This window comes from Hippocampus comes, unplaced genomic scaffold (assembly GCF_001891065.2).
Source record: "Hippocampus comes isolate QL1 unplaced genomic scaffold, H_comes_QL1_v1.1 scaffold66, whole genome shotgun sequence".
NCBI classification, from domain to species: domain Eukaryota; kingdom Metazoa; phylum Chordata; class Actinopteri; order Syngnathiformes; family Syngnathidae; genus Hippocampus; species Hippocampus comes.
In genome coordinates, this window is record NW_017805003.1 from 316,657 (window position 1) to 329,734 (window position 13,078).

The 13,078-nt window shown below is 42.1% G+C and overlaps 1 protein-coding gene and 1 long non-coding RNA gene across 3 annotated transcripts in view; one reads left to right on the forward strand and one right to left on the reverse strand.

The window, feature by feature from the left end:
- gabrb4 (gamma-aminobutyric acid type A receptor subunit beta4) overlaps positions 1-13,078 on the reverse strand; it is a 148,392-nt gene that overhangs the window by 80,505 nt on the left and 54,809 nt on the right. For both annotated transcript variants that reach the window (XM_019858658.1, XM_019858647.1), the window contains exon 3: positions 3,121-3,224. In XM_019858658.1, the coding sequence (XP_019714217.1) occupies positions 3,121-3,212 (92 nt within the window). In that variant the 5' untranslated portion in view covers positions 3,213-3,224. The remainder of the gene's footprint in view (positions 1-3,120; positions 3,225-13,078) is intronic.
- LOC109508685 (uncharacterized) overlaps positions 1-13,078 on the forward strand; it is a 37,628-nt gene that overhangs the window by 1,738 nt on the left and 22,812 nt on the right. The window lies entirely within an intron of this gene.

The following is a 13,078-nucleotide window of genomic DNA, read 5'->3' on the forward strand; positions in this document are numbered from 1 at the left end:
TGACAAGAACGCTGAAAGTCATGTTTGTTTTCCCCAAAATGCTTTCCCCATTTCATGAACATAATTGACAAAAAATGATCGCGATTCTAAAGATCCATGACTGCCGCACCATTTTGCACATTTGTGAAAAATGACAGAACCAATGTTCCTTTTTTTCTAAGGTAGTCTGTGTTGTTGATATTGACTTATAAATATTGGTGGTCTCCCAGAAAAGATGACGCTAACAAAGGAGTTGGGTGCCGGATTGAAGTGGCGCAAATGTTTGTTCACGCTGTAGAAAGTAGGTCCGATGTGAAGTGCAGACATTTCACATTAGGAAGTCTATTCATGCGTATTCTTTGTGCGTATTCACACACATTTGCGAGCGCCCGGGCGATGGTTTTATTTAATGGCTGTCTTACTAAATCAAGACCATAAGACGTCATCCCCCCCTCGAAAAGCATCTTTCATTCCTGCCAGAGTCGCCACATTTTAAACTCCCCTAGGCCTCCGCCCCCACCGTCACATCGTCCTGTTTTACCACCGATCTAATTTGATGTAGTGCACACTCACATGTTCTACCCCGCAGCGTCCCTCTCAAGTTTGCACACTTCAGGACTCAAAAAGCGATGACTGCTTGCGCTCATGAGTGTGACCGCAAGTAAATGACTTTTCGCAGTCCGTTTCTTCAGCTGTTGAGACGTACGGAGTCCCTCCGTTGTCTTCTCACCGGAAATATATGCTAGGGAGCTGATTTATTGTCCGGCATGTAGCAAATGTGTCAAAGGGAGCAGATTTGTTTAGAAGGCAGGTGATATTTTCCGTGAGACTTCCTGATGGACGTGCTTTGTTTCGGTGACTTCGTGTAGCTGAAGAAATTTGCAATGGAAGATGGGTTTGCATGACGTTGGGCTCTGGAGATGTACTCAAATCCAACATGTAAGGAATAACACTGGATTTGTTGACAGGATTAACTCTGCTCTATTATTCCTTGAGGCACGTAAGGACCGACGCAGTAAAAACCGCAGAGCATCTCCAATGATTAGAAGATAAACGTCTCCAAGGGACTTGAGGAAAAGCATCCTCTTTGCTCAGAGGGAGAGGCAACTATCCCAAACTAAATGAAATGTTTACAGCATGTTTCAGAAAAGGCTCGGTAAGCGAAAAACATTGTCAAGACACCCGCATTCTACAAGAGGCTACTTTCTGAGATGAAAGCCACCCGGCTCAAGTAGAAGCGTTGGCCTAATGCATAGCTAATGTCTGATGATGAAAAGGCTGATGCTAGCTGACAGGAAGGAATCACAAGAGCCCTCCAAGTGTATTGAAAACTCCACCGTGATCATGTCAGTCGTGACCGAGAGGCTCTGAGCGGGTGTTAGCATCGCGGCTCCGACAGGCGAGAGATGACGAGAAATGGTACAAAGCAAAACAACGAGCGAGCCAAGTGGTGTTTTATACAAATAACAAGCGTGGACTCCAATATATATATAAAACAAAACACATTTGTGCTTATGAAGAGAGGTCTTTTATCTCACAGTCCATGAATCGGATAATATCATATCAATTCTTTGGTCAATTGTCAGCAACTGCAACTTCCGGGGTTTCACAGTATTTTGGCAGCGGCAGAGGACTCCTGCCAAGACTAATCTCATGTGAACGCGCATCTCAGCAATTTAGGGAATAAAAGTACTTACCAAAACTCGACGAAACATCTTCAACAAGGGCATAATGAGCAGAGAAAATCAATGGCTATTGATTGATGAGCTGCTGTTGGAGTCGTCACTGTAAGCTGCTCACTGGCCCCATTTGAATTTGTGATGGGATTGATTCAAGTGTATTTTACTGGCGTTGGAAGACGAAAACAAAGTAATGATACAAATAATACTCGATTAAATCGATTCACGCGGAACAAAAGTTCTGTCAGGATGTTGGGGTCGACTCAGATGTCCCCACAGATGTCCTTTTGTTTATCACAATCGCTGGCGCTTGGTTTGAAGTGCAAAGCAGCAGGAGGAGGGACTCGAGGAAAAACACCACACATAAACCCCCGTTCAAACGTATTGGAACGGTGAACCTAATGACTTCATTCGTACAGTGCACTGCAAACGTCTCTCATATTCATATTTTGACCCAAAACTCATTGTCGGTGTCGAGCAAAAACAAAGAATTTTGTTCTCGCTTTTGCAATACTTTTCTGATAAGAAGAGGTTATCGAAAATATAATACAGCCATGCCCTTATTTTCACAAATCATAAACAGCAGAGTCTTCCTAAGACCTTTCGGGTCACAAGTTCAAGCTAAAGCCTAAAGCTGCATATCTGGGAAGCTCTACTGCAGAGGCATAACATCCTCAGGTCCTGCAGAAAAGAAAAAAAAACCCTCACACTTGAAAGGTTGCGGATGGAATATAAATTGCCTGAATCACACAATTCACTGGATATATCTTACCTGCGAGTGGAGCGATCAAAATAAAACTTTCAATCGATACATGGGGGTTGCTGCTTTCAGAAAACGGGGACATTTTACAGACCCCTGACAAGTAAAAATTGAATGGAATGCCACCTAAAGTCGGTGTTTCGAACTTTCGCATCGACGCATCGTGATTTCAGTAAGGTGCAGTCGTCTGATGTGACAAAACAGCATCAACGGCCAAGGAGAAATGTTTGAAGATATTATTGTATCTCTGCTATTTTTGCTTGTTCGGGAGATCACAACCGGTCTGCATAATAGGTGTGTACTTTGTAAATATATCGCTATATATACAGTATATGCATTAAGTTTCATAAAGCGAAACAGCCAAATGGGCGAGGATATGTTTTTTATGAAGGCAACCAACAATTAAAGTGTCTCTTTGCAAGCAAAACAAAGACTATATGTAGAGATATTACGGACACTTAATTTTTTTTTTCCCCTGAGGGAAATGAAATCACTTTTCATTCACGTTGCATTCTTGCAGCTTTTAAACTGCTCCTTGTGATACTTCAGTTAGCCGTGCCAACCCCACTTCTTAATTCGGCGCTCATATTTAAGTCCACGTTGAGAGGGAAAATGGCTCTTGATGTTTGTACGGCACGAAGTCAGATGTATTATTGCTGCTTGGTTCGAGTTTCTCCTTGATGGCAGAATCTTGTGACTAACCTTGTTAGTGCGGCGCTCAGCTTCCCCAGTTTGAAATCCCCCTCAGAGCACATTGCAGGGGGGACTGCCTGTTGCTCTCTGACCATCGTCATACTGGACAGCTCCTGCAGGACAAAGAGGAGGGAGGATATTTCTTGCTCGTGAATTCCACTTGCACTAAGTGGTGTTGAGAGGCATCAACACGGTTTCACGGATTTCTTGCTGATGACTACTCTGTTCTGGTCTGTAGATGGTTAGAACAGCGACTTACTTACAAAATGTATTACAGACATCAAAACAAAAAAAAACAAACAAATGAAATCATATCGGGTGTATTATTTGTCTGGAAGAATGCTTCTTGCCAAAACAACTTTTAAATAACCTCCGCCCTCATTTTTGATATGAGTTGTAAAATGTGCCAGATATTCACTTCGCATGCCAAACCGCTTATTTGCACGTTGCGTTTGAGTCTTTGGCAGATTGGACGATTGAGGTTTTATCGGTAGCAAACAAAGAAACCAGACGAGCCACAGTTGCATTGGCAACTTTTGACAATTGCGACTTTTAACAAATTATCAGCAGCCTCAGCAGAGCGTCGAAAAAAAATTCGACACGGGCACAACCGGCTCGTACCTACTCCTCATGCTGTTAACACGCTACTGAGGGATGGCATTGCACTCCTCAAGCAGGAGTCGTCGCACAGTCATCAGCCAATGTGGTCTACAACTTACACGTCGTAGTATTTGATAAAGACCGCTCTGCAGGGCAATGGTTGTCACCTTGGTAATTGGAGCTTGGTACTACCGATGGAGATATGGAATTGCCTTCAGTGATTACAAGCCTTGTTTTTCCGGTGATTGACACGCTACCCTTTATCGTTACAGTACAATCAGGCCCCTTAATTGTCAGCACCCGGGGGCTACCGGAAGCTTAAAACAAGAATCAATAGCAATAGCAGAACATGATGTTCGGCATCGGCTTTGAAATCCGCAGCAAATTTCGTGGAATTGCGGATTCCTACGGGGACGACTTTGTTATTTGTCAACGTTTCTCCATAACACTTTCCGTTCTCCGATTACTTCGGAAACACCTTCTCTGACAGGTCTCGGTAAAAAAAATAATCACTTAAATGGCTCGTCGTACAAGCCAAATTTCCACATCAACACTTCGAAATTACTGTGCAATTTCAAACAATGTGAAAGAGTGTAAAGAGCAGTGTGGGCAGCAAATAGGCGATTTCATCATCGAATTGTCTTTCCTGAAAGTGTTGATTATGGAGGATTTTTGCGTCAGTTGAAGTGCTCACTCTTTGGTTTTCAGAAAATTCCACAAAGATGGTGGCCCCGTTTACGTCAATTGAACTTGATTTACAGCTGGAAGTTAGCAAGCGACTTTTGTGAAAGTGTAATTAAGTGTTTTGAGATTTTCAAACGGATCTGAAAATCTCGTGTACGCAGGGCGCCACGACCACAGCGAGGGGGCACAGGTGCTCTTGGCTGAATGTTTTCATCAAGAAAACAATTCAACCTCCTGCGTGCGTGGGCGGTCTGACTGTGTGCAATGAATCTTTACATCAAAATTAGATTGGGATCTCGCTATATGTCCCGCCTGAGTCAGCATCTGCTCCCATGGTGCCGCAAAACAATACAAGCCTTGTGTACTGCATATGATGCCCCTCAGAGGTTGTGCTGTAAACTGATTTTTACGACCTCAATCAAAAATGTGCATTATTTGCTTTAAAACAAGCTTGATTGTGTCCTGAAGGTAATTCACAGGCCTATTAGACCTTTAGGACCGAATCCTGTCGAGCAGTATACCGTAGGTGCCTAGTTATTGCTGTTAGTTGTTCACACATGGATTTTCTTACGCAAATGACTGCAATGTTTTGCATGTCATTTCAAGTACATGGTGGTTTCAATACTGGAATAATCCCCCTCCCCTTTTTTTTCCAAGGGTGATTTCCCAACTAAGACCGTATTATTTTTTTTAATCATAGCCTGCCAGATAACTGCAGGCATTTTAATTGTGCAGCATTTGGCCACAGTCACACTGTTTCAGCCTACACTCTATTGCAGTAGGTAAATAGACAAGCTATTTAGATTACGTCACTATTGCATTGGCATGTTCGAATATGGCACCGCAGATGGGACTCACAACAACAACAAAAATGCTGTTGCCACGCTAAAACAAAACAATTGGCATGCATATGGGACTATTGCAGTCATCAGTGCTACTTCACAAAATCTCGGAGAAATCCTCACAGTAGGAGCTGTGAACAGTGTATAGTGTGATGTCTGGCCATTTTTGCTAATGATGGGTGACCTCTAATCGCCTATGAAAAAAAAAGAAGAGTAAAGAGGCCAATATTTCGAACCTGATGAGTGTTTGGACTGAATAGAATATAAACAAAAGATGTGCATCGTGGATGTGGAGAAAAGCCTTTGCTGGATTGATTTCTCCGGTCATCGGAAGGCTGGTTAAAAGGATCCCTGACTCTATTGACATGTTTGCCCAATGATTTGTCTGGTTGTGAGTAACTGAACTTAAAATCGAATTTCCACAAACAATTTCCACTTTATTTAAGAGTCTGGGTTGCTTTTAATACATTCTCATAGATCATATAAAAGGACACTGTGCAATAATGCCTCTATGGGGTTATTCCCCCTAATGAGGACGATCGGGATAGAAAACAGAAAATGGACGGATGATTAAGATCATCCCCCTACGCCCACTGCTTTCTTATCCACCACCCTCTGTCAATATCGCCAACGCCACGTCACACCATAACAGCTACCGGCCGATCTATGTTGATAACCACAGTATGAATAATAAAAAGAAACTATTTGTGTCGCCCAAAACCATGTTTGTCCACCTCCCCATGTTTATCGCACAGATATTTGTTGCAGATGCACCCACTCAGTCAATGGGGTAAGGTTGCCATGGAGTAACACAGGAACAGGAACACAGAAGTCCAACGTTTGGGGTGGCTTTAAATGAAAATAGGACACAAATAAAGTTTCATATAATGACTGCAAAGTGGAGCGGGGGTGAGAAAAAGTCCATGCGGGAATCCGACGGGCATGTACTACTTTTTTGGTACTCCTTAGCTCATTTAATACTATATTGCTAGTTAGAACATACAAATCATCACTTCAACAACATTCCGAGGATAATCGATTGACACGGCCCTTGTGCTTTGGCTCATTAAACACTCATGTTAAAACATATACGTACTCTACTCTTACTTTTTGGGAAGCTTGTGTCTAAAACTTCGAATCAGAACAGGCCCAGTCTGCTCTGATTTAGTTTGGAACTGTCAGATGTCTCCTGACTGAAGATATGTTTGGAACATGCTCAGATAAAAATCAGATGATGCTAAAACGAGAAAACAAATTCATGGTAAAAGGTGGCCTGGTGCATGATTTCGATAGAAAGCTCAGTTGAATTATTTGAAAACAGTGTCATGACACCAGCATCTACTACCATCACCGCAATGTTTGACAGCAGAATGAGGTCGGACAAAAGAGGGCTGTAATGGATAACAATCTTTTACAATCAGCACGGTTGCCATCTTCCTGTTACTAGGCTGCAAAGAAAGACCTCGGAATTGCCTCGATGTCTATCAGCGAACGTCACAAACAGGCTGGATTGCACGGTCGTAAGGCTCTCGCTCCTGTTTTGATGAGTTTGACTTCATGCCAAGAACGTAAGCAACGTTCTCAGCAAGGACAGGACGACCACTAGCAACAGCTCAGAATTTATCCTTGAGTAGAACGTAGGGAGAGAGTGATGCTCAGTATTTTCGCTTGCTTGACAGCCCCACCCAAAATGTCCTCCTGCCTACCGCCTTTGTCAGATACACTGGCAGTGTTCATCATAGCTTCTGCCCAACCAGCAAACTTCTCCCGAGTGATACTTACCGCACTAGCAGTCAAAGCTGCTTTTATCACAAGAGTCACTCTTGCCAGCCGCTCCAGCAGCAGCCCCACACAGAGCATCCAGAATTATGTTCTGCGCAGATACCCTGTCACATTTCCATCGTGGGGCTGATGCCGTCACAGTCCAAGGAGCAGAATGCACTAAGCTGTTTTATACCGTCAGCTGCCAGAGTCTCCGCCAGCACTCGCCTGTGCAGCATCCGGCATCATGCTTTCTGCAGTCATAATCAGTCATGCTCACACGAGTGCTACACAGCCTCAACACCTGGCGCTGTATCCTCCATGAGACCAAGCAGCCATAGCTGGAGTCACACTTGCCAGAGGCGCCTTCAGCGCCGCCATCATTCATACTTAGTGGGACCCGACCGGCCACACAAAAAGCGACTGCGAATATTTCCTTCGCGAGGGCTCACACCCAGGCCATAAGCTGATCAGAGTCCACAGTTAGTTACCCATGTCCCGTCCCTCCGGGGGGTAAGGGAGGTCACAAATTAAATAATACTATTGATCTGCATATCTCCGTGCACCGCATCAGGTTCTATGCATGAAATTGAGATATGTTTTCTATTCAGGCAGCATAATGTGATGGGAATGGAACGTGATGTGTATTTGGGAATTTGCAGCAGAGACTTTTGCCGCAACATCAGTTCTTGGGATAAGATTTCTTAAAGCTCTGCTTTCAACTTAAGGTATGAAGCCCATCAGTCATATCCTATTGTATCATATGAGAAAGTGGGTGGGCATCTGGACTAAATTCATTTTGAGTGACAGGATTTTGTATGAAAATGGATGCTAAAGCTTCGGATACTACATCATAAATTTTGAGTGTGGTTGAATTTTCTTCAATCCATCTAGATTTGAGCTCAAGCTTTGGAACTCCATTTCAACTTTCAAAATGCACTTTACTGTTACAGTGCTACATTTTTTTTTAGCCCAGAAACTTTCAAGTACATTCATGTCCTGTCAATTATAGATATCCAGACGTCGTCATCAAATCAACATGTTAGGATGAGGCAAATATGATTCCAAAGAGCAGTTGAAATTATTTTGTTGAGCCAGTCAAACCCAAACGCTCTTTGCAAGGCCGTAAGCAGTTGCATACCAATTACTGCTATGCTATATAGCTGTCATTCATGTCAGCAACGGCCGTAACATCTTTACATTGACTCCAAATTTAAGCTGTATGACTATATCTACTTATAATTTTTCTCATCCAAAATTACTATTTGAAAACTAAATTGAAAATAGGAATTCATCTGTCTGTCTGTCTATGCCCGGCAACATTTTTGTGTCTGCACAAAAATGATGGAGCTCTAATAGCTTGGCAAAAAAAAACAAAAAACAATATCAACCAATTCCGAAGACTGATAAAATGTCTGTCAAACTGACCTGACATGTTCATCCACAGACCCAAGTTACACCCGTAATGGAAGGGGACATTTGGAGTCTCTTGATTGATGGAAATGACCCGGAAATCCCATCTGAGAATTACCAGCCCATCTCATCGTCTTGCACTATTGACTCCTAACTCCCAATGCAATCACAGAACGGAGCTTGACGTGTTTGGCGAACGACTTTGGTGAAAAAAAACCCCACCATATATGTGTTCAAGTATTTTATGCGTTGAGGGATATGAAAAGGCTCACCAAGGAAGACCGAATAAATGAGTAAAGTAAGCCTGGTCTTTCCACACTCATGGATCACTAAAGATCCATTCGTAATTACTTATCGGCACATTTCTATTTTATGGAATTAACTCAAACACTCTCCCACACGCCCAAACCCTTTTTTTTTTGCGACATTGGTTGACTTCAGATTGAGTCGGATTAAAAAAATAAAATAAAATAAACCGAATATACTGTATGTATTTATTTTACTGTCTTGAAAACAAAAACATCATCGGAATAGGTTCGAACGTGCACGACCCGATTCACTTCATCCAAGTAATGTTTCATTAGCAGAAGATTTAGATGCTGTGGTTTTGAGAAGCCAATCTTATTGTGTGACATCGACGGTTCATTAACAAACCTAAATAGTGTGAACGCGTTAATAGCGGAACTTGCTGTTGCTTCTGGACTCATCTCCCCGTAATGGAAGGGGACATTTGGAGTCTCTTGATTGATGGAAATGACCCGGAAATCCCATCTGAGAATTACCAGCCCATCTCATCGTCTTGCACTATTGACTCCTAACTCCCAATGCAATCACAGAACGGAGCTTGACGTGTTTGGCGAACGACTTTGGTGAAAAAAAACCCCACCATATATGTGTTCAAGTATTTTATGCGTTGAGGGATATGAAAAGGCTCACCAAGGAAGACCGAATAAATGAGTAAAGTAAGCTTGATCTTTCCACACTCATGGATCACTAAAGATCCATTCGTAATTACTTATCGGCACATTTCTATTTTATGGAATTAACTCAAACACTCTCCCACACGCCCAAACCCTTTTTTTTTTTGCGACATTGGTTGACTTCAGATTGAGTCGGATTAAAAAAATAAAATAAAATAAACCGAATATACTGTATGTATTTATTTTACTGTCTTGAAAACAAAAACATCATCGGAATAGGTTCGAACGTGCACGACCCGATTCACTTCATCCAAGTAATGTTTCATTAGCAGAAGATTTAGATGCTGTGGTTTTGAGAAGCCAATCTTATTGTGTGACATCGACGGTTCATTAACAAACCTAAATAGTGTGAACGCGTTAATAGCGGAACTTGCTGTTGCTTCTGGACTCATCTCAAAATGTATGGTTAGTGATTTTATTGGATAATAAAAAGTATCCAACCCCTCGGTGCCCAAGTGATTTCTTCCTGTTAATTTATCGCAACCTGGCTAGAAGCCAATGTTCTTGTCAAGAGAGCCTCCTTAATAAGGTTACAACATAATAACAGCCGGGGTATCTTTTTGCTCCCACAAATACCCTTCAGCAGGGATGTATAGGTTTAGAATTGTCCTGCAGCAACTTGGACACGGTACCGGTATCGTCAGATTGAAAAAAAAACCCCATATCATTTGATCAGGATTCCCTCCAGAGAAATGAGGTTTACGCTCTACCAAAGACGTGATACGGCCAGCTCATTCCACACTCTCCGACTGTTCCTGGCAAACAGTCAAAATAAAACATAAAATATGTCGTGTTTTTTGTTCCGAAAGTGGGCAGTACAAGTTAAGTACGGGCAACAAATTGTCTTCAGTGTTTGTTGCCAACTCCGCGAATTTGTTGGTGTATTTACTGTCAGTTATACGCCTCGAGAGACGACAATTCACAAAAAGCGACTGGTGATGATGCCAGCAAAATCATGGTGGCAAGATTATTATTATTTTGTGCATGGTGAAGGGAGGAGTGAAGATTTGCCCTGATAATGATAGTCCCAACTTGGAACAACTAACACGATACCTTATGATTTAGCGGTCAGTGCTCATTTTGTCAGCACACTTTAAAAATGCAAACTCTCAACATTTGTGCGAATATTTATTAAATAGTGATATCATGTTATATGTAAATGTGTAATTTTAATTTGACTGCTTACACTTATGTTTAACATTTGTGTGTTCTAATGCTAATGAGTTTAAGCCCAAAAGCCTTTTGTACCTTTCAGGAAAAGAAAAAAAAATTGAGCCAAGCCTACGAGCAGACTGCTCATCACGCCATCATTCAGTGTTGCATTTCCTAACCCTTCAAAACCAAAGAATCCCTATGTGAAACTTCTCAAAAACAAAGAGCCTATCCATATTTATTTCATCACGTATCCATAACATACATCCTCAAACATGTCTGCACTTTTGATTGTTCATTATTGTGCGGCTAAATTAGCTTCACTTGTATTGGAAAGTCAAAGTACGATAATCACACCATCAATTATTTGAAAATGCAATTACCAAAAACCTGATTCCAGAAATGGATCTAAAATGGAATCAAGGGGTTCATGAGCAGGCTCATCATGAAATAATGACTGCCTTGCAAACAAGCGGCACATGCTGTGACTCATGAATCATGTAAACAACCTTACACCGAAATACGCCAAAACAAAACGTGAGACACCCGTGGCTCGGTGTTGACAAAAACTCAAATAGGCACACGATTCAAAAGTTTTCCATGGTTTGAAGTGTTTCGGTCCATTTCAAAGGCCTTATACTTTCTTCCACGAGCGGCCTATTGGGTGCTAAATCGATTGCATGTGATGCATTTGTATTCCCGCAGCAACCTCGCGGCACCAGATTAATATGTTGACCGGCAAGATCATTCCCCGCACGCCTCACTTCGATTGCTGAACATTTGCAACCATGCAGGTGCCCGTGGTAAATGCATGTCATATCAAGAGCATTTAAAGCACCATTCAACTCATTGTTCATTGCACAGTATTTTTTTTTCCAATAGAACGCAACCGCAGCTCGCATCCATCCATGCATTCCTCGAGGTGCTCACGTGGAACATTTCATCCAGTCTGGTTAACCACCCAAATGAGCAATAGCTTGCTTCACGCTTTAGTCAAAATCCGGTGAGGACAAACAACTGAACAGTGATATTTGTTTATCCTTCATGTCGGGGGGGGCAGTCGGCCATGGAATGCCGCCGGCTTTGAAAGAATCCGGTCTGGTTAACCACTTTCACAAATATTCTATTTGACATGTTCTTCAAGTCAAAGGTGCTGCTTCAGAATAAATTATTGGAAAATCCGGCACATGTGAAGAGTATGAACTAAACATAAGCGAATACCAAGTACACAATGACTGACAAGTTATCAAACTATATGTACAGTACGCTGTTTGTAATTTTTGTAGTTTAATAGTGGGATGCTTGCTTTTGCCTGCTTTTTTTTTTCCATCACTAAAATACTGATAGACAGTGATTCTCTTAAACCAAGCAGATAATCATCTTGTTGATCAATCAATCTTGTTTTTCCTCTCATCACTATAACAACACTAATGCATTTCTTCACTCGTCATCAGAATAAATGGTGCACTTTTTCAGCCGCCGTAGTCATTGTTATGTTCATTGCTCAACTGCGGCTCATTTTGTTTCTTTCCATTATTGCAAACATGACATTATCATGGCGGGGTTTGGATTCACGGCAAATGTTCACATGGTGAATTGTTAAGGGAATGAGCAGAAATGTCATAACAAGGCATAAGGTAACACCTGCACAGGTGGGAAGTGCCAAAGGACGCATTGCACTTCACCATCCCTCCTTCATAAACAGCAACAGATTTCTCCTCCAAAGCCGGCACCTCTCACTTAGTTTAATAGCTGCGTTTTTTCTTTTTTAATTAAGTTTAAGTGATTTGTATGCTTCATTTGATTTCAAAAGAAAAAGCCGGCCCCCAAATGCCCCGACTTGACTTGGCGACGTGAAATTTGGTAGACATGGCTCGCCTTAGAGGACTCACCAAAAAAGTTCTCCTCCAAAGCCGGCACCTCTCACTTAGTTTAATAGCTGCGTTTTTTCTTTTTTAATTAAGTTTAAGTGATTTGTATGCAGATTTGCAGCGCGTCGGTGTTGCCGCCGAGCCTAATTGCAAAAGTCATACTGATTTAGCTCATTATTCCATTTATCTGATCGAGTTCCCCCACTCCCAACGGGCGCTGGGTTGCGAACCGGGGTTGTCGTCAGGACACTTACCATACTACAGCATGTTTATTATCGAGTGTGAGTCAAGCAGAAAATGTACAGCATGCAGGTAAAACTCTTCCAGTTATTCCAGCCCGTCAATGAATAATTGAAAACCTTCCGTAAACAAAGCTATACTGCCTCAAGGAAAGTGTTTTTGGATGAATATGGTTCATTGAACTCGTTGTTGCGACTTGGACATGTGTCAGGGGACAGACGCCGGTCACTTGTAGATTGTATACTTCGCAGAGTTGATAAATAGGGAAGGAATCGTCATATAAGAGATCCAGCAGGAGGTCAAGAGAGTAGTTTTGATTGTGTTTTTGCAAATACCGAACTCTGTAAGCAATCTAGATTGACTGTAACCTGGAAGGTACAAAATAATGGCAGTCCACAAAATTCAGGGGGGGTGGGGGGGGGGG